The following is a 27020-nucleotide window of genomic DNA, read 5'->3' as shown; positions in this document are numbered from 1 at the left end:
CTGTGGTTGGTGATGTGGGGAAGGGGGCCAGAAGACACTATCATGACACACTGTGTTCTTCATGCCATCTTTTTATTGGGTGGTTTGAAAAATTTACCCCACATCCTGGGATCTTTGATCTCTTCCATGTTGTTCAGGTTGATCTTCACCTCCCAAAGCTTGCTTACCCCTGTTTTATACCATTAAAGTGTTTCTTTTTTCATGAAATAAGTGTGATGGATTAATTTTTGGCATCAGATGTTTGCAGTGCCATATCCTTAGTATTAAGTCCATGGATTTTATGCAATAAATTGATGTATTTCGACATGGACCCCACAGTCCCATCACAGTTATTCATTAATTGTCTTTTGTTACAACAAATGCAGTTATAATTTGCATTTGCTTAATAGTATTATTAAGTCTTACTGACATTGCTTTTTCCCAGTGAATAAATTGACTCCACATTACTCATTGTTGGTTCAAGTCATGTGCTTGAAAGATGGCACTGGTCTGCAGTTAGGAGGCATCCAGTTTCCCGTGGATTTTCCTGAACAAAACTGCTGCCTTGGTTGGAATGTTATAGCCAGCTAATCTTTGGAAGGGATAATGCTTCAGGAAGGATTTAAATAAGATGTTGAGAATGTGCGGTCAGATGTTTATACCTATCATTTCCCCGCGTGGTCATCACCATGGTAACGCACAGCAAGTTTCAAAATTTCTGAATAAAGAGCACACTTTGCCCTGTCTGGTCTGAGAGGATCAGCAAAGCTGAAATCCCAGAGAAGCCATTGAGAGCATTCATAGTGGGATTGTGGTTGCAAAGCTTTTATTGAGAGGCAGACCCCAGGCCAGGAGGCAGTTTAACGGCTTACAAACTGTGGTATGATACAAAAAAAAAGTAGTGAAAAGGTGGAAGACTTTACTCCAGCCTTGTCATCCCCAGTTATACTAGCTTTTAGCTGTTGATCAGTATTGTATGGAAGGTTGCACCAATTATTTCTTTCTTCCTGTAGGTTTTAATGGGCCCCAGTGTCAATATGATATAGACGAATGTGCCAGTACACCATGCAAGAATGGCGCCAAGTGTTTGGATGGGCCAAATGCCTACACCTGCAAGTGTGCTGAAGGTAACACACCAGTTTGGCAGCTACCCTTAAATATAGCAATTTCTGTGTGGGGTTTTTTTTTTTCCTGGTTTTGGTTTGTTTTTTTTGGTTTTTTAACGAAGGTAAAGTCTTACTATGATGACTTGGCAATTATCAATATGCATTTTCAGCTATGGGTGCCATCTTTGAGCAGTCTGCATGGAGTTTGTATGTTCTCCTGTGTTTCTGTGGGATGCTTCCTTCAATCACACTAATTGTTTAACTGGCTGGATTTAAAAGAAATGCATCTGTTGTACTGTGTCACTGACCAGAAACAAGCATACAGCTAACAGTCAGAGTGAAGTCGGAATTCTGGTTTCCTTATTATTCCAGATCAGTAACTCAGAGGGTACTGGGTTATATGGATCAGCATGACAGCCAGGCAACTATGAAAGTGCTAGACTATTTTGCGCCCTAGGCGAGACCAGCTACTTGCAACTCCCCCCAAAAAAAAAATTCACCTGTACTTCTGCTTCACCCCTCTAAGCACACATCCTTTTTCCCCTCAAATTTTCCACCCTAGCACAAATCCTCTTCCCCAAATCCCCCCTCCTAGCATAAATCCCCCAGTCCTGCCTCCTCACACAAATCCCCCTAAATCCCTCCTCCTAGCGAAAACCCACTCCAAATTACCCTTCCCAGCACCAATCCTTTCTCCCCACCTAACTCCCCCCTCCTAGCACAAATCACCCCCTCCTAGCACAACTCCTCCCAATCCCCCCTCCTAGCACAATTTCCCTCATCCCCTTTCCTAGAACAAATTCCCCCAAATCCCCCCTTCTAACACAAATCCCCCCCCCCATCCTCTCTCCTAATACAAATTCCCCCCAATCCCTCCTCCCAGCACCAATCCTCTTCAGTCCCCCCCACCTAAAACAAATTCCCCCAAATCCCTCCCACCCACCCCAGCACCTCCCCTAGATCCGGCCATGGTGGAGAGTAGGAAAACCAGCGGCTGTGGCTGCGCCCTAGGTGGCAGTGCCTAGTTCACCTAGTGGTAGCACTGGTCCTGGGTGTATATTTCTTTTAAAGTACATCTAAAGCCAAATCCTTTTGTGCTTTTCAGATTTGGTTGATGTGTTTAAGGGTTAGATATATTTGCTTTTATTACTGTCTGTGTCACTGATGGGGTTTCAGTCTCTATTGTTCTGGTCGCCGTTGTCACTTAAATAAAAAGTGAACATTTTAGTGGCCATTGGAACTGGAAGAGAAGGCAAATCTTTCAATGGGGACACCTGTTCTGGTGATATTGATCTGAAAAAAGAAAAAAAAGGACTTGCCCTTGTTTTTGAGTGACACCCTCTACCTTCCTGTTGGATCTCTGGAAGTGAAAATCTCCCCAACTTGAAACAGACAGTAGTTTAATCCACTTTCTTTTATGTCCATTAAAAAAGGTTTTGGCTTGGCAGTCCTCGGGGGCAAAGACAAATGGGTATGACAATATAAATCAGCAATTGATAAATCATTTAATCTACAACCCATTTCTTAACAAAAAAAAAAGTGAGGTTTCAAGTTTGATACCTTAAACAGCCAGATTGCAGAAAACCCTGTTCTATGCAGTAATAGGCAGGAGAATATAAGCCAAGTAGCACTTTTGGAAAGGGATCTATTGCAGCAGATGTCTCCGGCTCTAGTGTCACAATTAGAGCCAAAGCAGACAGCTTTCCAAGTGGAGTGCAGGGCAAAGGTGTCGCCAGCAAAGAGGCCTCCTATTCTATTCTGCTTTTGTGCCTCATCCTTTTTCTCCCTGGAGCTGTGAGCTTTTTCCATGCACAGACAAAAAAAGACGCGGGAAAAAGTTTGAGGCAGCTTTAGAAAACAGCAAGGGCCTTTCAGGGCTGCAGGCGGAGCTGCCTCAATGGCATGAGCCGAGAAAGGGGGATAATGGTGCTTTTGTTGTGCAGCTCATGCTGGAGATGGCTCACAGCTGAATAACTTCTAATCAGGCTCATATGAATGCCAGCAAGTGAGCTATGAAAGCTGCTCTATCCTCTCACACCACTCACGATTTTACCTTGTCCTCTGTGAGTGCAAAAAGCTTTCTAAAGTATTTTGTAAACCATCAAAATGTTCTATTTATGTATTTATCATTTTACTTGTTTACATGTAACTGCAACAATTTGGCCCATGACAATAAGCATTATTTTCCTGTGTTTGACGTTCGTTTGTGGCGCACATCAAATGCAAGTTATCAAAATCCTATAGACTTTGAAAAGCAAGTGCAGCGTTTGACACCTGTCCACATGAGCTCTAACTTTTTAACTTTCACATATTTTTTTTTTTTAAGTTAAAGTTAAACTTGGAAACATCTGAGTTCTGCAGTCTGTCTATGAAACTATGTAGATTATTTATTTTACTTCTTTTGTAGTATAAACGTATCTATGGAATATACTAGCTTGACTGCTTTGTTTTAAAGAATCCTCATTTCTATGTTACAAAAAAAATGGTTGATTTTTTTTTTTTTTTTTTTTTCCATTGTAGAGTTCAGGAGTCATCCAGGCAGGCTATAGGAGCAAACTTCATTAGAAGGCAGGGAATACTTGCTTCACTAGGCAGAAATTACAAGTGCTTGGAAGTAAAACAAAAAAAAATCTAGGAACAAAGTGTAACATAGAGATACATGTCTGATGTGTTCTACTTCTGGTTTCCAGGTTTTACTGGGACGCACTGCGAGACTGACATAAATGACTGCCTCCCAGACCCCTGCCACTATGGTACCTGCGTTGATGGCATTGCCACTTTCACCTGCCAGTGTAGACCTGGGTTTACCGGGCGGCTGTGTGACACTGATATTTACGAATGCCAAAGCATGCCTTGTCAGAATGGAGGGGAATGTGTGGATAAGGTTAACGGCTACATGTGTCAGTGCCTAAAGGGGACCTCAGGTAAGTGCCCTCATCTATCTGCCACTGTTCACTTTTCCATTTATTATATTGTATCATGGCTGACTTATAAAGACCGAGAGACAGAGCACTAGTGAAATCTGAAATTTAGCTGATATTAATATTTAAAGGAAAAGCAACTTCACTTAAAAAAAAAAAAAAAAAACCTATCGTAGTGGGTGAAGCCCAGTAGGGTTTGTTTCTCCTTCTGGGTTCTTAATGTTTGGTTCACAGCTACCTTGACAGCTGTACAACTGAGGTTATACATATGCGTTGTGCATATATTCAGAGAATACCATGAGAAGATGCATAATAAAGCAAGTGTGTGGATACATGGGTAATGGTAGGTTTCATCTCAACAGTGAAGAGCTTCAATCTGTAAATGCGGCAAACAGTAAATTACATTTTGGGCAAAACTGTCCATGTATGTCATATGATAGATCAGTAGCATTTGTCCAAATATGAGAAATTCCAGACTTTTTTTTTTTTAAGCAACAAGGTGCAAATGCATTTACAACGTGTAACCGCCATGCTATGTGTGACCGTATAAATATCTCTAAAAAATCCAAAATTTCATGCAACTGAATAAATAAATATTACATCCTATGATCAAGGTGTTGTGGACTCAAACATCTATAAATGTGTGAATAAGTAAATAAAATATTGTTTGTTCACACATTTATTGATGCACTATTATTGACGAATGTTTGAGTTCACAACACCTTGATCATAGAACGTAATATTTATTTATTCAGTTGCATGAAATTTGTGATTTTTTTTTAGGTCACACAACGCAGTTACATGTTTTATCTTTTAGACCATTTGTCTTTTAGTAACTGCAACATTTGTTGTCCATTTACTTATCTAGTTGGTGCAGATTCTTCTTCTTTGTAAAGTGCAAATGCAGCAGGAGTGTTCAGTAACCCACAGCAACCCAAAAGTGACTCTGTAACTGTTGTAAAATGCTCCCTGTGAAGCACACAATTATTGTCCCATTACCTGCACCACTGAACTCTTCAGCCTCCCTCGCAGTAATGTTGAATCCCTGTTGTCTCCCCTGTGCCCCGTTGTTTCCTTTGGCAGGTCTTTATGTCAATTCTGTAAAGTAGAGGCTGGAAGATAAAACCACAGTAGAGTACAGTAGGTGACACAGGTATCTGACACTCCCAGAAGCATGAATGCAGAAGATTTTTCAGTATGCTTCTTCCTTCAACACAGCAGAGTTTGGTGGTGCGAGAAAGGGTTTTCTTTACAGGGAGAATTCCTTGTCGACCTCTTAAAATTGTTTAAATGTGCATCTACAGGAGACTGAAAAGTGGTTGCTTTGGGGTACAGCAGTTTTTGCTAAAACTTCACATATTCCCTAGGTCCCAGTGATGACTAGTGAATTTGTTAAATAAAAAAAAAATGGGATTCCTCTGACCAATGGATTTTTTTTTTCTGTTTTTTTAAAGGTACAAACTGTGAGATCAATTTGGACGACTGTGCCAGTAACCCATGTGACTCTGGCAAATGCATTGATAAAATTGACGGCTATGAGTGTGCCTGTGAACCTGGATACACAGGTAATGTTAAATTGAGCATTTAAACTGGCCTGGCCATACATGATATTAGATTTACCATATGTAAATACATAAATATGAAGACATATCTATACACCCTATTTTTATGTAATCTGGTAAGCACCAAGTCTAAAGATCTAAAGCTGATTGTACAATCTGATTGTAAGCGTAGGAGGCTGTATTAGTAAATCTTACCCAGTAATGTGTCGTCTCGTTGAGAAAGCGGGTGGACAGAAAGTGTTTTTCTTTTTTTTTTTTCTTTATCTCTCTTATTTAAACAGAGAGGGGAAAGCTCATATCATTTTTCTGCTTCGTTTCTAGTTTTGAGGCCTCAGTCCCAGGAAGTGGTGTGTGAACCCAGTGGGATGGAGGACCGCTGTAGGGACCAACGTTTGCCATTAGTGATTCCAGACTATTCAGCTCAGTTAAAGGATCAGGTTTCTAAGCTTGTCTGACTGGTGTGCAGTTAGGGGAAGCTAATAAGATTCCTTAATTAAGCAAGACCCCTTTCTATGGCTCACTGATCACCTGTGCAGAGCCTAAATATATAAAACTCTCCTCACTGTCCCTCATCTGTCCCGTGATCAATAGACGCTTTTATTTCGGTGTGTATGTCCCATCCAAGGCCTCTGTAACAGGAGAGTAGGAGCAAAAGGTAACTCAAGGAACAGAGAGGACAAGCCTAATGCAAAACAAGTTCATTCTGTGAAATACTGCATTGCTTCTTTTGTAATTTAGCTTTTCTGAATGACTGCAAGACATAACCCCAACATAGGGACAAAAATGTGCCTGCGGCAGAATTGTGTAATTTTCAGCAGTTACAAACCGAGAATATAGGAACCACACCCCCACCCCAGCACATCTTGCCCATCTGTGGCGGGTGGGCACAGACATGATTCAGCTTGGCAGGTTTAACTGACAAGCTAGTATGCATATTACCTCCCTTATTCACAAATAGATATAAAATAGTTTCCAGGTTATACTTTATCTAATCACTAAAATGTTTTTTAGTCTAATTCAATACGTCTTCTACAGGAAAAATGTGCAACATCAACATCGATGAATGTGCCAGCAACCCGTGCAGCCACGGAGGGACCTGTGAAGACCTTGTCAATGGCTTCAAGTGCACCTGTCCTGAGGGCTTCCAGGGACATACGTGTATGTCCGAAGTAGATGAGTGCCGCAGCAACCCTTGCATCCACGGGACATGCCGCGATGGGGTCAACGGGTAATTTGACAATCCTATACGGCTGTGTAGAGCCAGTTTGTTGGTGTGAAATTTCATTTTTTTTTTCATTACAAATATTGACCTGTGGCTGTACCCACAGCAGTGGGTGCAGGAAAATCAATTTTTGACCCATGACAGCCATTTACAGCAAAGATTTCTCTCTCATCAATTAAAGTGTATATATGAATGGTAACCTGGAAATAGGTGCACAGTGTCTTCTACTGTATTTTAGGTTTCAGCAGTGACTCTTTACTGTCTGCTTTTTAGGTACAAGTGTGATTGTGGCTCGGGTTGGAGTGGCACCAACTGTGACATTAACAACAATGAATGTGATTCCAATCCCTGTATGAACCAAGGCACCTGCAAGGACATGACTAGTGGCTACATCTGTTCTTGTAGAGAAGGATTCACTGGTGGGTATGAGAACGTCACCAATGGCTCAAGGCAGTTTTGTAGTACAAACATGAGGGAAATGTACATGTGAAATGCATACATTTTGTGTTACTGGATTAATCAGTGGGCAGTGTATGCATATAATGGTCCATGTAGTAAGCTCAGTGGAAAATTGTTCACAAAAGGAATGCAGTTGTATATTGAAAGGGTTCTTTACGGTAACAGCTGTGAAAATGTAGAATAGTTACCACTGGAAATGGTTCTTGCAAACTCAGTAGCTTCATGAAAGGCTTGGATGTGTTTCTAAATGCACAAAATATCAAAGGCTACTAATATTTGCAAAGGAAATGACACTGCAGAACAATTTATCCAAATATCTTTTGGCCATTAGGAATTTAAGAGAATTTGGACACACTTTATAAGTGTTTCCTAGATTTTCTGCAAACAACTGTGGGTTTAGATTTTTTTTGCAGAATTACTCAACAGACAGGTGCCTTTTTTATTTCAGTGATTTATTTATGTACAATTTTGTCTTCTCACAGGAGTAAACTGTCAGACCAACATTAATGAATGTGCATCAAATCCTTGCCTGAACCAAGGCACATGCATAGACGGGGTTGCTGGATACAAGTGCATTTGCCCACTGCCCTACACTGGTAAGCCACCAATCCAGGATAGATCCTTCATCTTTTAAAGTAACATTACAGCAAACTTAAGTAGCAAAGCAGAAACTAAAAACCTTGCTATGTTAAATGCAATGGTAAAGTCATTCATTGCTGCCTCCCTGTTGCAGAAATTGGAACTGGGATGACACCATCTTCTTTTACTTTGTCACTTGTGGGCATGCTATTCTTTTCCTGAGTAGATAGCATTTTCTCCAGTGAAAAAGTACCCTCATCCCTGCCAATATGATTTCCCTGTGTTTTGACCTCCAGTAATTACATGCTGTTTGTATACAAGAAACTATGATCAGGCATTCGCTGCTTATGTTATTACATTACTGCAAAAGACAATAATAACTAGGATATTAGGAAGTCACAGCTTGAGTTGGGAAGCCATGTTCAAAAGAATGGTTCATGTGCGACTCCTTCCCCAACAGCCAGTTGTCGCCTCACAGTATTGTATGCCCTTGTTTACTATCAAAACTGTATTGATTTTACATCCTGGGATAAGTGTGGGACATGTAGTCACAGCAATATTGTGATGGTGAAATAAGTTCCATAACAAGTCCGCTTTGAATCTCATTGATCATGGGCTTTATCCATGAGATGAAAAGAGACAAAATCATCCCTTAAAAGAAAAAAAGCCAAGCCTTGTTTTTCCGGCACCGTTCATTGTTCTGCCCTTACGAAATAAGAGGAAAATATTTTGCTTGGAAAAAGACGACGAGCCTCGTGCTCTTTTTCCAGCAACATTTTTTACATTGTTTTTCATGAAAACAGGCTGAAATCCTCTCTGGAAATCCTTCCGAGATGCTTTCAGGGGCCTCTGGGTGGAAAAATCGCCTCTACGCATATTTTGTTCTGCTCTTTTGACAGAGGCCAACAACCACAGTACCCATTCTGGCCTCCATGGGGCGGATAAGGGTTATTTTGACAGATATGCAATGGCTGGGAACTGGTCCCAGTCAGATCCTGCGTGTTCGCTTCCTGCTTCCCCTTCCATTAAAATGGCTGTATGGACAATCGCAGGAAGCTGCAGTGAATTTCCTGACTGATCCTGGTCTCCACAGCAACTAAAGGGATCATGGAGGTTTTGGAAAGCGGCCACTGCCAAATAGAGAGAGTAGCTAGCAAAAAAATAAGTTACATGCTATGTATATAACTACATGTGCTTGCAGTTAGACCTTACTATAGTGTCATGTATTATTGCAGGCGGAACAGTTAATGGGCCAATCCATGCAAAAATTATATTTTAGTGCATAGAAGTTAACTAAAAATTACAAATAAAACACTTGTGCTTGGCTTCAAAAAGATTAATTTAAAAACCTATAAAAAAAAAGCAGCTAGTACATGTGGATAAACACATCATATAAAACCAGTGGTCTCCAAACTGCGGCCCTTTGCTTGCTTTTATCTGGCCCTTGGGGCACCATATCATCCACTGATACCAACAATGGGAATAATTCCTGCACTGACACCAATGAAGGGGCACAGTTCCTTCCAATGAAACCAATGATGGTGCACTATTTCCCTCAATGACACCACAATGGGTCACAATTCCTCCCACTGACACCAAAGATGGCGCACGGTCTATTCCCACTGATGTCAGGACCTATTCTACTCAAAATAGCCAAAGTCTGCCCACCCTAAAGTTCGAAGGACAGTAAATTGGTCCTTTGTTTAGAGAGTTTGGAGACCCCTGATATAATCTAGAGTAAAACATGCAGTGCTATCAATTTACAGATAACCAAAACTGGTAAGCATATAACCCCACCACAAAGGTATGGAAGAGTGCATACCACACAGGTATGAAAAAGAGTGCAAACACATAGGGACAAATCAATAACATAACTCCATACAATTGCTCTTAGATCTGTAGTTGCTGGTGCTTGTAAGGTGAGACAAAAAACAGAAGTCCTCCACCGTCACCCCAATCATACATCCTCTTATCAAAGGGATTTGACCACCATACAGAATGCTCAAATAGTGCAGTTTTAAACCTCCAGATAAGAATCATCAATCTGTTCACTGTATAAGCACTCTTCTTCCAAGTCCGGTGTCAGATAAACCAGATCTTTTCTCAAGATAACATACAATAAAGAGAGAGCAAGGCCATCTCATAGTGTAGTAAAACCGAAAAAAGTAGTTTATTCAAAGTATTGCACTTACAGTAATCAGTATAAAAACCAGCATTTCACAAAGATGTTTCAAACCAACAAGATGGCCACAGTCTGTGCCAGTGTGCAATGATGTCACATACCGTGACTCCACCCAGGAGTCTTAAATGTATGTCATCTTGAGAAGAGATCTGGATTATCGGACACTGGACTCGGAGAGTGCTTATACAGTGACTGAATTGATTCTTATCTGGAGGTTTAAAATGTCGCTATTTGAGCATTCTGCAGGGTGGTCACATCCCTTTTGGTAAGAGGCTGTATGGTTAGGGTGACGGTGGAGGATTCTTCGGGGGGGTTTTTCTCACTTCTAAGCACTAGCACCTACGGATCTATGAGATCTATGAGCAATTTCATGGACTTATGTTATTGATTTGTCCCTATGTGTTTGCACTTTTTCATACCTGTGTGGTATGCACTCTTTCATACTTTTTTGGTGGGGTTATATGTTTACCAGTCTTTGTTATCTGTATATTGATAGCACTACACTTATCACTCTCCAGCATAGAAGTTGCTGGAGAGAGCAACACCCTGGAAATCTCTTGGTGACTCCTTTGGTGAAATCTATATTCTAAGTTCTCAGGGATGCATGCCTGCTGTTTTAATTTATTATGGTCTCCCTCCAGCTCTCTCAGGTTTTCATTTATTTTTCATTGTGAAGAATGTAACAGGAATGCCTGAAACACTAATATCAGTCTGGAGCTCTAAACCCTAACTTTATTTCCCCATATAAATGTGATATAAAAGTGTTATCTTCTGTTTGGCTTTACTGCTATCTGTATTTGTTTGTTAGAGGGATTTTTACAAATTTTCTGTCTTAATGACAGTTGTTACTGAAACGGGGAGTAGGAGCAAATCTCCCACCTTTCCTGGGACAGATGTGATTGTTAAAATCTCCTCTGTCATGTACCAGGACAGGAAATGACACAGCAATAAAACCTAGACAGGGATGCATATTTTTCCCTACTTACGCCATAAAACAAGGCCCCAAAAAGCTCTATGTTAATGTTCTGCTTTTCTGTTTGCTATGTACTGTAGCTTTCATTAATTTCTCAGCATACTGAGCTAAAGCTTGCTTTCTTGCCAGGGGAAACATGTGGAGATGTTCTGGCACCATGTGGTAACAGCCCATGTAAGAATGGAGGCAGATGTCAGGAGTCTGAAGACTATGAAAGCTTCTCCTGCATTTGTCCTATGGGATGGCAAGGTTTGTATATAAATCCATCTACTAAATCACTTGCATCTGTCACAATACTGTTCAAATATTAAAACAACCTAAGCTCATGCCTTCTCAATATAAAGCAAAATGGCTGACCTCAACAACAAGAGATCACTTAAAGTATGCATATTGTCCTTTAGAGGATAGTTATTGTTCATAAGCTTTGATATTTGGATGGAAAGTCTTGCAGCTCTTTTAAGTATGATTGATCTTCCACCTGCAACTCAAACGTTCTTCTAAAAAATAGAAATTCTTGAATGCTAAAATCTAAATGTACTTAACTACTTTACCCCTCTTTGTAAATTGGTACATCTTTTCACAAAGGGCAAACCTGTGAGATTGACATCAATGAATGTGTGAAAAACCCTTGCCGAAACAGTGCTTTGTGCCAGAACACTAATGGAAGCTACAAGTGCAACTGTAAACCTGGTTACACCGGCAGGAACTGCGAGACGGATATCAACGACTGTCTGCCCAGTGAGTGTCAATTGATCAGTTCAAAAATAAATTTGAGCATGTCCCTGGGTTATTTTTTTTTTCTTTTAACTTGTTTCTCTAGGAAGAAACAGCTCCTATTACTTCCTGTGACATCATTACTGGGTTTGTAAAATCCTGGCTGGGGCATCTGCTGGGTGCCCAGTCCCTAATAGTAGAGAGCTACATTTCCAAAGAACTTGTTCCCTACACAGTGCATAGGCAGACTCTTGGCAGACAAGACAGCAGCATTGCTTTTTTTTGGGGGGGGGGGGTTGGGGTTTTTTTTCTGACAAAGCATTCAATGTATGCATATGGAGAAGGACATGAGGGGTGGGAGATAAATGAAGTTCTGTAGTCCATCAGGTAGTGCTAACAGCATTGGTTGGGATTACAGTGCACAGTATTGTAAGTGCAAACATTAAATTGATAGCACACTGAATTTCTGGCAGATCAAGCCATATTTTTCTGTACTTGTAGTGTTTTCACTGAGGCATGAGGGAGTGTGCATGTTTTGCAGATATGTATTAAATATCTGAATTTGTTGTTGCGCTCTGGCAGACTAATTATTTGCTTTTGTGGCATTTTGTGTCTCATCGTCATTATTTATTTATCCCATTTTTAGATCCCTGCCACAACGGAGGTTCCTGCACTGATGGTGTTAATGATTTTTTCTGCAACTGTTTGCCGGGCTTCCGTGGGCCAAAATGTAACGAGGACATTAATGAATGCGCTAGCAACCCATGCAAAAATGGTGCCAACTGCACCGACTGCGTCAACAGCTACACTTGCACTTGTCCATCTGGATTTAGTGGCATCCACTGTGAAATCAATACACCTGATTGCACTGAAAGGTACTACTGTCTTTGACGTTATTATTGGTTGTGAGTTTTCACTAGAAATTAATTATTTTAGTGGTCATTCTCTAGGATGCTTCAAATTTGGCCAACAAGATAAGCATCACAACTGTCTTTTATTTTTTTTATTGTATAAATAATTTGTACTCTACTAGCGAAAGGGTGCTTATTCTAAGGCAGGAAGGATCATCATTTCCAGAATTTTTATTATCTGCCAGTCAGGTTCAAAGAGTTATGAACAGGCCTTGTATTTAGCTTGTGCTGCCCTGTGGGTGGGCTTACAGCACAATAATGGTTAACAGCTGAGTGGTCAGGTAAGAGTGAGAACAGATCACAAATTCCGTTTTGGCAGGCACAATTAGTTTATATATAATATATATTTTACAACATTGAATCGTTTTTGGCTTGTAACATGTTCCAGTCCCTAACTCCAGGAGCTGTGATAGGCAGGCAGAGGGAGAGCATTTCAGCTAATTTAATAAATTGTTCTTGGGGCGGGGGCATCGTAGGAGAGGAGGAATTGTGTGAGCAGGAGGAAGGGTAATGGTTGTTGCCTGCAGAAACTGCAAATGGCAGAAAACTAAAATTTACCTTCAATAGGGTTAATCCACCTAAAATTTATATTTTCATTATAGACAGGGATTGCTTTGCCAAGTTAGCTCCTGGCTTCTTATAAGGCATGGATACCCAGAAATGAGATCTCCCTGCCATAATTCCCAACACTTTTGTCTTCCTGGAGGTTTGGGTGTTCCCATCTTCCTGTGTTTGTCGCAGATCCTCCTACATTTTTCATATTAAATATTTTAACAAATCCATCAGGAATGGTGAAACACCCCCATAATGGTCACAACATCTATGCAGACCCAGGAACTCAGGTGCTTTCAAGGTTTTAGCTCCCCATCATCCACCAAACACAGAAATAACAGATTTGTTGGGTGTAACCTTTTAAATAACTTACTGATAAAAGTATGCAATAAAACTTTGCTTCCTATTTCCAGCTCTTGCTTCAATGGTGGGACTTGCATTGATGGCATCAACACATTCACCTGCCGCTGTCCGCCTGGCTTTACAGGGAGCTACTGCCAACATGATATCAATGAGTGTGACTCCAAACCCTGCATGAATGGGGGAACATGCCAGGACAGCTATGGCACCTACAAGTGCACCTGCCCTCAGGGGTATACTGGAGTAAATTGTCAGGTACGTATGGAATCCCTTGTTTAACTCTATGAACAAAGAGTCTGAACCCAGACAAGTTATCAACTTGTGAGTTTTTCAGTTATGTGCACCAACAGTAATAGGTTTCATTTTAACTTTGAACAGAATTTGGTTCGTTGGTGTGACTCCTCCCCCTGTAAAAATGGAGGAAAATGCTGGCAGACAAATAATCTGTATCGATGTGAATGCAACAGTGGCTGGACTGGACTGTATTGCGATGTGCCAAATGTCTCATGTGAGGTGGCTGCCCTACAGCGAAGTGAGTCAAGAACCTAATGGGGACAATACCTCTGCATAAGATTAAAAGCCCAACTCCAGGAATAACTGGTTTTGTTAATTTTTCTATAGCGTGCGGCAAGAATAGAACCTCTGTTGTTTGTATTGGTGTGTGTCTCCTTTGGGGAGATATTTCCTCAGTTTGGGTCAGGTGGTGGGATGCCACAAAGAATTGAATGGGATATCTCGCTGATGGGGTTAGATCAGGGTTTCTCAACCAGGGTTCCATAGAATCTGAGGTTCCTCCAGAGTTTGTTAGGGGGTTCCTTAAGCGGTAAGCAATTTCTGCCTCTTAAATAAGTTTCCACTGACACCATTTATCTTTTATCTATCTGTAAAGGGGTAGTTCCTTCCAATGACCACAAGTGTAAAGAGCATTCTTCCCAATGACCAACCCACTAATGTACTCTATTCGGAGTTGTAGATATAGTGGGAACATTGCATGGGTACCACTGTGTTGAAAAGGTTGAGAAAGGCTGGGTTAGATAAAGCATCAAAAGCAACAAAAAACATTTATTTAGTAGAGTGGGCAGGGATAAGATCTTTTTGTTTTGTTGTATGTGTCTTTCTGTTCAGGTGACATCCACATTTTCTCATTTCTTGTAATGGTGTCACCCAGACTAGAAGCAAATGGAAATCCTCCAAGTGAGGACACAGCAGTAAAATTGAGAGAGGTTCTGACTCTTCTCTACTTTATCAAAAATGAAAACAAAGTTAGGGCTTGAATTGGGCTTTAATAATGAATTTGGGCTCAGGAAGGTTTCTGTACAAGCTGCCTTTTTCTGCTGGATTCCCACTAATTTGAACATTTTTGTTTCTTTTAGATGTGGATGTTAACAATCTGTGCCGCAATTCGGGGTCATGTAGGGACACTGGGAATACTCATTACTGTTTGTGCCAGCCTGGTTATACAGGAAGTTACTGTGAGGAGCAGGTGGACGAATGCTCTCCCAATCCATGCCAGAATGGAGCTACATGTACGGACTACCTAGGAGGCTACTCTTGCGAGGTGTGCCATCTCCTTGATATCTTACCAGTGATACAAAACTTGGTTCCTGACAAGTCAGAGGTCATTGGAGTGTATAGAATGATGCTGATTACATATTTTTTGCCTCTTCCAGTGTGTAGCTGGATATCATGGCGTTAACTGCTCAGAAGAGATCAATGAATGCCACTCTCACCCTTGCCAGAATGGAGGAACTTGTATTGATCTTATCAACACTTACAAGTGCTCCTGTCCCAGAGGAACACAGAGTGAGTCAGAAAAAGATCCCTTTGAAATTCTCTCTGATTAATATATTTCTTTTTGGATGTCAGTAGAATTTTTACTTTCTTATACCTTTAGTGAAAACTGCATATAGGAGTGTTGTCTTGCTAATAGAAGAAAAAAATGTTTGCTTTCAAAGAGGACCAGTCATTCTGAATTATTAAAAATGAAAACTACACAGATGTACTTCCACATCCATAAAGTATTTTTGTTATTGTTTTCATATTTCAGGTGTTCATTGTGAAATTAACATAGATGACTGCAATCCATTTTATGAAGGACCAAACCATGAGCCTAAATGTTTCAATGGGGGCAAATGCGTTGACCGGGTAGGTGGCTACCACTGTAACTGCCTGCCAGGTTTTGTTGGAGAACGCTGTGAAGGAGATGTAAATGAGTGTCTGTCTAACCCTTGTGATGTCCGTGGAACGCAGAACTGCGTGCAGCTCATTAATGATTACCGATGTGAATGCAGGCAGGGGTTCACAGGTAAGACACAACCCTTGTGTGTTTGTGACCCTTTTTTGTGCAGTTTATTTGAGCTTTTGAGCTTACATTTTGTTACTTTTCTCCCAGGGAGACGCTGTGAGTCACTGCTTGATGGTTGCAAAGCGAAACCTTGTAGAAACGGAGGAACCTGTTCTATCGCCAGTAATACGGAACGTGGTTTTATCTGCAAGTGTCCATCAGTAAGTATAAATAGGTTTAGTGTGTGAAAACTATAAACGGGGTAAATATGTGCGGGGATTAATTAATTATCATTTGTTAAATCATGTAGCCCATTATCTAACTTTATAGTCACATAGGAACCATTTCTTCTTCTTTTACCCCTTGTCTACTTGGGGAATATTGTCCATCAAAGTATACAAACTGTTTCATTTGCCATGGTCAAGCAAGCAAAACGGGAAACCCTATTTAATTTTTTCACATATTTGTTTTAAATCTAAAGTGGGGTATACACTCTGGTTTTTTTTTTTTTCTCATTCAGCCAATGGGTTGAACAAAAAAAAAAAACTCAGATTCCCACATCAACACAAGTGATGTGGATACAGGAATTTCTCCTGCTGTGTCTTTGTATTATGACAGCGGGGACAGTGGCTGTCGTTCAGCAGCGGCACACACATACCACAAGCCATGCGGTCGTTGCATGCATACCCAGCTTATGTTAATTGCAGTCATTTATCTGTAAAGGTAAAATTAACCCAGCTGGCATATGAGGCCAGAGGTTGTATCATGTTTCAGTTCTTGTGAGCAATCTTCCACATCCTCTAAAATCAAACTGCATTGCCCGCAACATTCTTACTATCTCAAATGAGTTTTGCTAGATCATAAAGGCATTCATGTAGAAGTGAGAAGGCTGGTTCTCCTTTTGTAATTGTTTACTGCATATGAAGAACACCTCCTTAACCTCACTCTAATTTGAGGCTTAATTCTTTAGTTTCGCTTTATGTTTAAAGGTTTTGATCTCTTTACCTAAATTTGTCAATCTTGTTTACATTTTTTTCAATGATGTGGATAATTGTGCAATTTAACAGTGAACGTAGATTTAATGTTAAAAATGTATTCTAAAAAAACCCCCAAATAACTCAACTAGGAGCGCAGTATTTTTGGGGTGTTGGCCAATTCATACCCTTGCAAGCAGATCCTCCATATGATAGGTTAAAACAAGGTTTTCGAAACAATATTGGTAGTGATAAGATTATTTACATTAAGCTGATATCTTTCACGTGTGTGTGTGTGTAGTCTGCACCTTCCTTTTTAAATGAATGGAATGAATTATTGAATATCTTTGTTGCAGGGATTTGATGGCGCTACTTGTGAATATGATACTCGCATGTGCGGAAACCTGCAGTGTCTGAATGGTGGCACCTGTATATCTACTATAAAGAGCCCCAAATGTTTGTGTGCTGATGGATTCACTGGTCTGGGGTGCCAACATGCAGTCAGCAGTTCTTGTAATCCAAACTCTTGCTATAACGGTGGCACATGCAAGTCCCTTCCCCAGGAGCCGTTTTATCAGTGTATCTGTCCCAGGCATTTTAACGGTCTCTTTTGCCACATCCTGAACTACGAATTTGAAGGCGGTCCAGGCCAGGACATTATTCCACCCAAAATCAATGAGAAGTGCGAGAGCGACTGGTGTGCTGCACAAGCTGGGAACAAGATCTGCAATGCTCAGTGCAACAGTAATGCCTGTGGATGGGACGGAGGAGACTGCTCACTTGAATTCAATGACCCATGGAAGAACTGCTCGCAGGCACTGCAGTGCTGGAAGTACTTCAACGATGACAAATGCGACTCACAGTGCAACAATGCAGGCTGCCTCTATGATGGCTTTGATTGCCAGAAAATTGAAGTCCAGTGCAAGTAAGTTGATTATAAACATAAATGATAATCTGTTGTAAAAGAAAAAGTTATGCTTAGAAATTTTAAAACAGGCTCTAGCCACATAGTAATTGTGATAATAGTACAATGTATTAAAGTAGAACTCCATAGGTAAAATTCAGATAAGCAAAGATTAACATTTATCTCACATTTAAAAAAAAAAAAAATTGTCCTGATTTTGGAAACTTGTATTTCCCTTGATTTTGCAGACTTTCTTATTGTTTCCTTTTTCTCTCTTCCAGTCCTCTTTATGACCAGTACTGCAAAGACCATTTCCAGGACGGGCACTGTGATCAAGGCTGCAACAATGCTGAGTGTGAATGGGATGGTTTGGATTGCGCCAACAACATGCCTGAAAAACTTGCAGATGGCACCTTGGTGGTGGTGGTCCTGATGTCTCCAGAGGAGCTGAAAAACAATTCCTTTAATTTCCTCAGAGAGCTGAGTCGGATTCTGCACACCAATGTTGTCTTTAAGAAGAATGAAAACAGCGACTATATGATCTTCCCATACTATGGAAACAAGGAGGAGCTTAAGAAACATCATATTAAACGATCTGTGCCAGAGTGGTCTGAGGCCCCCAGTGCCATATTCAGCAGTTTGAAGGATTCATTGATCCCTGGACGGTATCGGAGGGAATTGGACCAGCTAGAAGTAAAAGGGTAAGCAAAGTTTTTATTTACTTATCAACCAAATATCCAGTACCGATGTATCCACTAATAACTTCCACAGTAGTGAGATTTCCCTAAAATGATTTGTCCCTGCCCCTACATAGTGGAGTAGTTTACTAGAACCTGTCCTACAATTATGGAATCTCCCACAGTAGCTTGTGCATCCACCCCTCTCAAAAGTATGGGATGTCCCTGCAGTAGTCCATGCCTCTGACCCTCCAACAGTAATGACATTTTCCTGCAGTAGTTTGGGTCTGTGCTCCCCACACAGTGGTGAGATTCCCAGTAGTTTGTGTCTCTACTCCTACAACATGAGATTTCTCTGCTTGTCTGCTCCACTCCCTCCACAATGGTGAGATTTCCCTGCCATAGTTGTGCAGAGTTGACTCCCTGCTTCTCCTGCAGTAGTCTGTCTCTGCCCTTCCCACAATAGAGAGATTTTCTCACAGCAATTTGTCTTTGATCCTCCTAGAATGCTAAAATTTCATAGCATAACAGTGGAGTTGGGGAGGACTGGGATTACTGATGGAGGTTTTTACCCTTCTACATTCTATCCAAAACTATGTAGAAAGGTATGTCTTAGAATTGGAAACTGCTATGTATGACTAACATTTTTCCTTTTATCTGACAGGTCAATTGTATACTTGGAAATAGATAATCGGCAATGTTTTCAGGCTTCATCTCAGTGCTTTAACAGCGCAACAGACGTAGCAGCTTTTCTTGGGGCCCTGGCTTCTCTTGGGAACCTAGACATCCCTTATAAGATTGAAGCTGTAAAAAGTAAGTGGGATACCAAAATAGATAAGGACGTATTCCATACTCTAAGTATAAGTCTGGTGACCTAAAATACTAAAACTTTCCTTTTTCTTTCTCCCAACTGAGTAAATAGTATACCTTTTTATGTTTCCTTTTTTTTTTTTTTTTTTGGCTTCCCTAGATTTATATCAGGATCATTAATGCTTTAAGGGTGGGGGGGAGGAGAAGAGAAAAATTGATCAATCGCATACATGAGGTGGTGGAAACGGTATCTCTAAAATCCCACTTAAATCCTCCGACTTAACAGCTCAATGAGAGCGCAGTGATATGAAGTTCATTAATCCGTTTTCTTAAAGGAGTAAAGCAAACCTGTCTCTTGATACTGCCTGCTGGGGCAAAAGAGAATTTTAACAGTAATTTGCAATTCTGATGAGTAAGAGAAAATAACATTATTTTTGGTTTTTTTTTTCTTCTGAAGAGTACTGCTTTTTTTTTTTTCTTTTATTAACAAATTCCCCTTCATTTTTCTTGTGTCTGCGGCATGAAATGCAGCTTTAATGTCTGTCTTACCAAGTTTGTCCTGTTTTCCTTCAGGTGAGACTGCACCTCCGCCACCCAGCTCTCCACTGTATCCTGGTTTGGTTGTTGGAGCCGTCGCCCTCCTGCTGATCTTCCTTGTGGCTGGGGTCATCGTGAACAAGAAGAGACGGCGAGAGCACGGACATCTCTGGTTCCCAGAGGGTTACACAGTGAAGGAGTCAAACAAGACAAAGAAACGCAGAGAGCCCCTTGGGGAAGATTCTGTGGGTTTAAAGTAAGTGAGAACATTTTTTTAATAAAGGGTGGGGAGGGGTGATATTGGTGGGAACAATTGTTTCTTGTCATTTAGAATCTGTTTATTTTGTCACTTTAATCTGTTAATATGACTACAGCATGTTGTCTAATTTTTGTTCCCTTGAACATTAAAGGCCTTTGAAGAACGGTGCAGATGGTTCACTGATGGATGACAATCAAAATGAGTGGGGTGATGAAGAAACGTTGGACAACAAGAGGTTCAGAGTAAGTGTTTCCTTAGACCTCTGCAGATGGTCCTAAGTGATTTTTGTTTACGGGGACATTACAATATACAGATATAGATATCAGAGTCAATATGATGTTTGTTAGAGGAAGTTTGTGTGTTTGATTATATTCATTTTGCATTGTTTTGCTGGTGTGTTCAGTCTTTGCATGATTGCTGGCTAGTTAAATCACATATTGGCTGTAATCATCACGGTAAGGTTTTCTTGCCATACATCTTCTCAATCACCGTGGCCATCACAAATGCAAATTATGGTTTCACCATCTCCTGAAGTATTCTCTGAAATATAGAACAAGCTTATAAGTGGGGAATACAGTAGTGTAAGAGCTATATTTTCCTTATGGGAGGGGCAGAGGCATAAACTACTGCAGGAAAATCTCCCCATTGTGGGAGGGGCAAACACAAACTACTAAAGGGGAATCTTACCATCATTGGAGGGGCAGACTCACAAACTACTGCAGAGAAATGCTGACATTTTAAGAGTGGCACAAACACAAAATACTGTGGGGAAATCTCACCATTGTGGGAGGGGAAAAGATTCAAACTACTGTAGGGAATTCTCAAGTCTCACCATTAAGGCAGAGCCAGAGACACAAACTGCCACAAGGAAATATTGTCATTGGAGTTCTTAAGAGCCAGAGTAAACTGGAGCTTCAACACAGCAGTTTCCACTTAAAAAGCCAGTTTTGAGTGTAGTTGGCCTTTTAAATAAATGCTAGCATTCTGGAAATGTGATGTCCTGTTAATCTGTGTTTTTGTTCTGCTAAGTTTGAAGATCAGGTGATGCTTCCAGACCTTGGTGATCAAACTGATCACAGACAATGGACCCAACAACATTTAGATGCAGCTGACCTCCGAGCACCTTCCATGGCACCCACACCACCACAGGGAGAAATCGATGCTGACTGTATGGACGTTAATGTGCGGGGACCAGGTATGATGACCATTCAGATGAAGTCTTTCCTCTTTATAGTATAAGGGATTCCAGTCCAAAGTAACTATTGGATTTGGTTGTCACTTGGTTTTTTGGCTAGTCCTACTGGTCCATTGCATGGCATATAGTTTATGTAACAATCTTAGGGTGAAATGCGAAGATAAAAGCTCTGGCAGCAATCTATAGGTAACTGTGTTTGTTAACCCATTTCAGATGGTTTCACACCACTCATGATAGCAGCATGCAGTGGAGGAGGCTTGGAAACTGGCAACAGTGAGGAGGATGAAGATGCCTCTGGTCAAATGATATCAGACTTCATTGGTCAGGGTGCCAACCTACATAGCCAAACTGACCGCACCGGAGAGACCGCACTCCACCTGGCCGCCCGATATGCTCGAGCTGACGCTGCCAAACGATTACTGGAATCCAGTGCAGATGCCAATGTCCAGGATTACATGGGGAGAACTCCTCTTCATGCCGCTGTAGCTGCAGATGCCCAAGGTGTATTCCAGGTATGATATTTTGTATTTCATAATGGCAGGTTTGATGTTAGGATTGATGTTAGGTGAGCATGCTGCACACGTCCAGAAACACTTTATCATTGTACACAGGATGTGTATAGCATGTCCAATGTCTCTGCCCTGTAGCTGAGACACCCCCTCCTAGTATACAGCAATTGTCAGCTTTGTTTCATTAAAGTCGGGATCACTGTATACTCAAAGAAGGTGTCAGCAGCTGCAGCTGTCTAAAAAGCAGTCTGCATCCTGTTCAACAACACTGCTCTACACAAGAATATAGAAAGATACAAAGTAACATAATGTTACTTCTGTATCATTTTGTTCGCTCATCTACAGATCAAAGGGATGTACTTCAATCTGCAGAGGTGTAACCTGTTATTAACCCTTGCTTTATGCTAATAAGCCCTAATTAACTCTTTATTCTCCATTTAATATTTTGCTGCTGATTCTTTTGGTTTCTATTTTTATTAACCATTATTATTTAAACTTTTTTGTTTGTTAATATTTTTACACATTTAACTTATATTTACTTGTTTCATATTTTAAAAAAAGCATGACATTTCATTTGTAAATAACCAAAATCCTAAATTTGGTGTCATTTTAAACAGGACAAATTCGAGAATAAAATGTGTACTTTTTATCTATAGTAACACTATTTTCAAAATAACACTGCTCAAAAAAGTGCATTTTGTTTAGTTTTGTTGTGTTTTATTGACCGATTATGAAAAAAATCATTGTTGCAAGACAATATCATGAAAAACAGCCTTGTTTCCCTTAAAAACAATATATGTATTACCTTGTAATCGTTAGTAATGACAGAGATACTGCTAAATAAACAAGTCCATAACAGAAATGTAAAAATTGCTCTGGTCCATAGGAGGTGAACAGGTGTGAGGGGCAAAGTGGTTTAAAAAAATAAGTGTGTTTTTCTGAGCACATGATCTGAGCTGCAATTGTCATAATTAACTGTGATTACTTAAAAGTAATCATTAATATGATATTTTTGTTTCCCATGGCCATGTTTTTCATGTTGAGATCTGAAGAGTCTCTCTGTGTATCGGGAATGAACGAACATAAATATGGAGGACCTGTTGTCATCAGTCACTCTAATCAGACTGGTAGACCTGCAGGGTGACAAATAGTAAAGTGAAATCACTGTGTAGCTCTGTGTAGGAACAGAACCTGCATATATAAAGCATAAATATGGCTGTCTCATGTTCACAAATAACTGAAAACAATTTTTTTTCACTACAGTAAGACATTTTCTAATTTGTCTAATAGGTTTTCAAAAGTTTAGTATTCTTCTTAAAGGAAACCTGTAGAGAGAGCCGTATGAAATCTGTCATTGCTAAGTGCCTTCTGAAAAGCCAATTTCCTGGCTGTCTTTACTTTAATACCTTGAATGGGTGGGCAAGCATTGGTGCAAGGGAAGTTAGAACTTCCAAAAGGGCATACTTGTTTCAGATTCCTTACAGTGTTAAAGCCTGAAGGTCAGCATAACAGCCAAACAATTTGCATACCCCTCTTGTGGAATCATTGATGCTCAAGTCATTAATTTTTTTAATCTTCCTTTTTGTTGAACAGATTCTTATTCGGAACAGAGCAACAGACCTAGATGCCCGTATGTGTGATGGTACAACGCCATTGATCCTGGCAGCTCGCCTGGCAGTGGAAGGCATGGTTGAAGAACTTATCAACTCTCATGCTGATGTGAATGCAATTGATGAGTTAGGTAAGGATTTGGTGATCTGTGTCCTCTTTACATGCTGCAGTGCTCGCTTTGGTGCGTTTTGAGAAATATTAAAATCTGATTATTTTTTGTTTCAGGAAAATCTGCTTTGCACTGGGCCGCAGCCGTAAATAATGTGGATGCTGCAACAGTCTTGCTGAAAAACGGTGCCAACAAGGACATGCAAAACAATAAGGTATTTAGGATGGACTGGCCCTTTAATTGTCATCCAATTTATTAACACATTGCAATTGTTTTTGTTTTCTTGTGATAAAGTGGTGCCTAACAAAAAAAAAAAAAAAAGTTATGTAGTAAAACTGAAAAGTTTGAGTACATTTAAAGAAAAGAACTATCCAGCAGCCATGTTATTAACTTGAACTTTCCATTGTTGCAGGAGGAGACTCCGTTGTTCCTGGCTGCAAGAGAAGGAAGTTACCAAACTGCTCAGGTGTTGTTGGATCACTTTGCGAATAGAGACATCACTGACCATATGGACAGGCTTCCCCGTGACATCGCACTGGAACGCACGCATCATGACATTGTCCGGTTGCTGAATGATCACAACCTGGTGAGGAGTCCTCAAATGCATAACGGTCCACTGGGTGCTCCAAACTTGTCTCCTCCCATCTGTTCCCCAAATGGCTATGTTGGGAATATGAAACCAGCAGTACAAGGAAAGAAGAGTCGAAAACCTGGCACCAAGGCTCCTGGATGCAAAGATTCCAAAGATATGAAGGCCAGGAGGAAAAAGTCTCAGGATGGAAAAAATGGACTTCTGGATTCAGGAAGCTCTGGGGTGTTATCTCCAGTTGACTCGTTGGAGTCACCTCATGGGTATTTGTCAGATGTTTCTTCGCCTCCTCTGATGACTTCTCCATTTCAGCAGTCTCCATCAATGCCTCTTAACCACCTCGCCAACATGCCAGATTCTCATATTGGCCTCAATCACCTAAATTTGACTGCCAAGCAAGAAATGGCTGCTGGTTCCAACAGAATGGGTTTTGAGGCTATGGCACCCCGTCTTACGCATCTCTCGGTGTCCAGTCCCAGTGCTGTTCTAAACAGTGGTTCCATGCAGTTTACGGTGGGCGGTGCACCTGCCATGAATGGGCAGTGTGACTGGCTGACGAGGTTGCAGAATGGGATGGTAGCAAACCAGTACAATGCTATGAGGAGCAACCTCCAACAAGGCGGCCACCAACAAGCGTCAGCTCTTCAGCATGGCCTGATGACATCTTTACATAATGGTTTGCCGGCAGCTTTGACGCAGATGTTGACCTACCAAGCCATGCCGAACACAAGGATGACAAACCAGCCTCACCTTCTCCAAGCTCAGCAGATACAGCAAATTCAGCAACAGAATTTGCAGCTGCAGCAACAAAGTATGCAACAACAGCAACACAATCCAAACTCTGCGTCTGGCAGTCATATTGGTGCTCCTTTTTGTGGAGGTGATATGGCCCAGTCAGAAATGCAGCAGATGACAGGCAATGGCTTACATTCTATAATCCCCCAGGACACCCAAATAATAACTGGCTCACTGCCAGCGCCTCTTACGCAGTCTATGACAACCACTCAGTTCTTAACGCCACCATCTCAGCACAGTTACTCCTCCCCAATGGACAACACTCCAAACCACCAGTTACAGGTGCCCGATCACCCATTTTTGACACCATCTCCTGAATCACCTGACCAGTGGTCAAGTTCCTCCCCTCATTCCAATATGTCTGATTGGTCAGAAGGTATATCCAGTCCGCCTACAAATATTCAATCCCAACATAATCACATTCCAGAAGCTTTTAAATAAACTGCATAGACCAGAACCTTAAAGACAGGTGTGTTTTTTTCGTTTTTTTACTTGGGCAAATTTAAGACACTGCGATAGACTGAAGGACATTTTTATACAGTTTTATATATAAAGAATTGAACAGTCGCAGCTTTTTTTCTTTTTATTTATTTGTGTTCTTTTTATTTGTGACACTGCCCTATTTTATTTATATATATTTTTCTTTTTTAATTTTGTAAAGAAAATTAACCTTTTTTTTTTTTATTTCAATTTTTAGGGTTTTATTATATACTTGCCTTAAAGTTTTTTAAAAAAAAAAATAGAAATTAGATTTTTTTTATTTTTTTTTTACTGGGCAGAAATTTTAGCAAAGATTCCTGATATAAAAATATGGCTATTTATTTTGTGTTTTTTCCCATGAGTCGAACACAACATGACAAAGCAATATCTTGGACATATATACATAAATAAATATATAATAGAAAAGAGTGTACATGTTTATAAACTGTAGAAAATGTAACCATGTTTTCTTTGGCTATTGTGTTACCTATGAATATTTATCAACTTTTCCAGTATTATGGCAGGTTGTTAAGTAAACTAGAATGTATTTCAAATATTTTTCTCCTTTTTATAAATACAGAAAAAGTTGTTCTCAAAAAAAATGAAAATTATCTGATTACGTTTTGGACATGCTGCCAAGTAAAAAAAAAAAAAAAAAAAATAACATTTGCATCAGACAAGTTTGTCTGGTGGCCAAAATACATTTTCTGTTTTTATTTTATTGTAAATTGTAAAGAGCAAAGATAGCACAACTTGAAAGAAGGACTGAAACAGGTTGTGTTTGTCACCTTTTGTGAGTCATTGATTTGTTTTATGATGGGTGTCTAAAGGTTTGACATCATTTTCTCGAAGCTCTTGTCCCTCCAATTGGGGCTGGTGCCTCGGCAATACAAACACAAGACAAAGTGGTCTTTGGTACAAGCCTGTGGCATGAGAATTTCTGTACATATCTATGTTAGATTTTGTTTAAAAAATCTTTGTGAATGTCCTGATTTATATCACGTATCTGGTTGGATGTGCCCAACACCTCTGGATAGAAGGGGGGATGCCTGAAACCATTACTCCAGCCCTAAGACTTTTTAACCATCAGATGCTAATTTCAGCAAATGCTTTTTTAGGACTTAAACTGTGACAAGACCTTCAGTTGTGTCTTTTACACCGGAACAGTTTGGGACAACAAGTACAAATGCAAATATTAGCAACAGTTGTACTATGGCGATCTCTTCTACACGTCTGATGTGATATGTTGATAAGTATCAGGAGGACCAGGGGTCATATTGTATAAAGACAAAAAATAAAACTCTAGATTGTAGTGCGGAAAAAAACAAATGTATTTACCTGCAAAGTTGTAGTTTGCAAATACAATGTATTTTGTTTTAATATGCTTTGTAAACGGATGTTTGTTATAATAAAAACAATATAAAACAAAATGTAGAGATATGTATGCAGAGCTTTGCCTTACAAAAAAGGTATTCAAAGGCTTACTGTTCACCATGAATTTACTATACAGTGCAATAATGGAACAAAAGTAGTTAGCACTCTGAAACAGTAACCAAAAAAATTGCCTTTCCTCAGCAGGCATAAATACACAAAAAATGTGCATCTTCAAACATTTTCAAAGACGTTGATTCAATAGATTGCATACTCAATAACTTTTTGAGCCTACACAGGCTTTGATTAAAATAATTTAAAACCCCGTCACTAAAATCTTTAATCCATTAATATAATTTGAAAAGTCATTTTTGATATTTTTAGATCTGCTTTCAT

At 40.2% G+C, this 27020-nt stretch overlaps 1 protein-coding gene across 1 annotated transcript in view; it reads left to right on the top strand.

Annotated features, from left to right (window-relative positions):
• Nucleotides 1–26683, top strand: part of NOTCH1 (notch receptor 1) — an 84988-nt gene extending 58305 nt beyond the window's left edge. The window contains exons 10-34 of the mRNA XM_089684667.1: nt 993–1106; nt 3776–4009; nt 5461–5571; nt 6604–6796; nt 7064–7209; nt 7732–7845; nt 11113–11232; nt 11569–11721; nt 12344–12572; nt 13574–13775; nt 13899–14052; nt 14894–15078; nt 15191–15323; nt 15568–15825; nt 15913–16025; nt 17135–17703; nt 17964–18383; nt 19024–19172; nt 19743–19962; nt 20117–20207; nt 20995–21160; nt 21374–21672; nt 23263–23410; nt 23506–23603; nt 23802–26683. Coding sequence (XP_089540793.1) covers nt 993–1106; nt 3776–4009; nt 5461–5571; nt 6604–6796; nt 7064–7209; nt 7732–7845; nt 11113–11232; nt 11569–11721; nt 12344–12572; nt 13574–13775; nt 13899–14052; nt 14894–15078; nt 15191–15323; nt 15568–15825; nt 15913–16025; nt 17135–17703; nt 17964–18383; nt 19024–19172; nt 19743–19962; nt 20117–20207; nt 20995–21160; nt 21374–21672; nt 23263–23410; nt 23506–23603; nt 23802–25214 — 6032 coding nt within the window. The 3' untranslated portion in view covers nt 25215–26683. The remainder of the gene's footprint in view (nt 1–992; nt 1107–3775; nt 4010–5460; nt 5572–6603; nt 6797–7063; nt 7210–7731; nt 7846–11112; nt 11233–11568; nt 11722–12343; nt 12573–13573; nt 13776–13898; nt 14053–14893; nt 15079–15190; nt 15324–15567; nt 15826–15912; nt 16026–17134; nt 17704–17963; nt 18384–19023; nt 19173–19742; nt 19963–20116; nt 20208–20994; nt 21161–21373; nt 21673–23262; nt 23411–23505; nt 23604–23801) is intronic.
• The last annotated feature ends 337 nt before the right edge of the window (nt 26684–27020 follow it).

Source organism: Staurois parvus, unplaced genomic scaffold, assembly GCF_062004578.1.
Source record: "Staurois parvus isolate SC_StPar_1 unplaced genomic scaffold, SC_StPar_1.0 ptg000352l, whole genome shotgun sequence".
Taxonomy (NCBI): domain Eukaryota; kingdom Metazoa; phylum Chordata; class Amphibia; order Anura; family Ranidae; genus Staurois; species Staurois parvus.
This window is presented reverse-complemented; position numbering and strand designations above follow the sequence as displayed.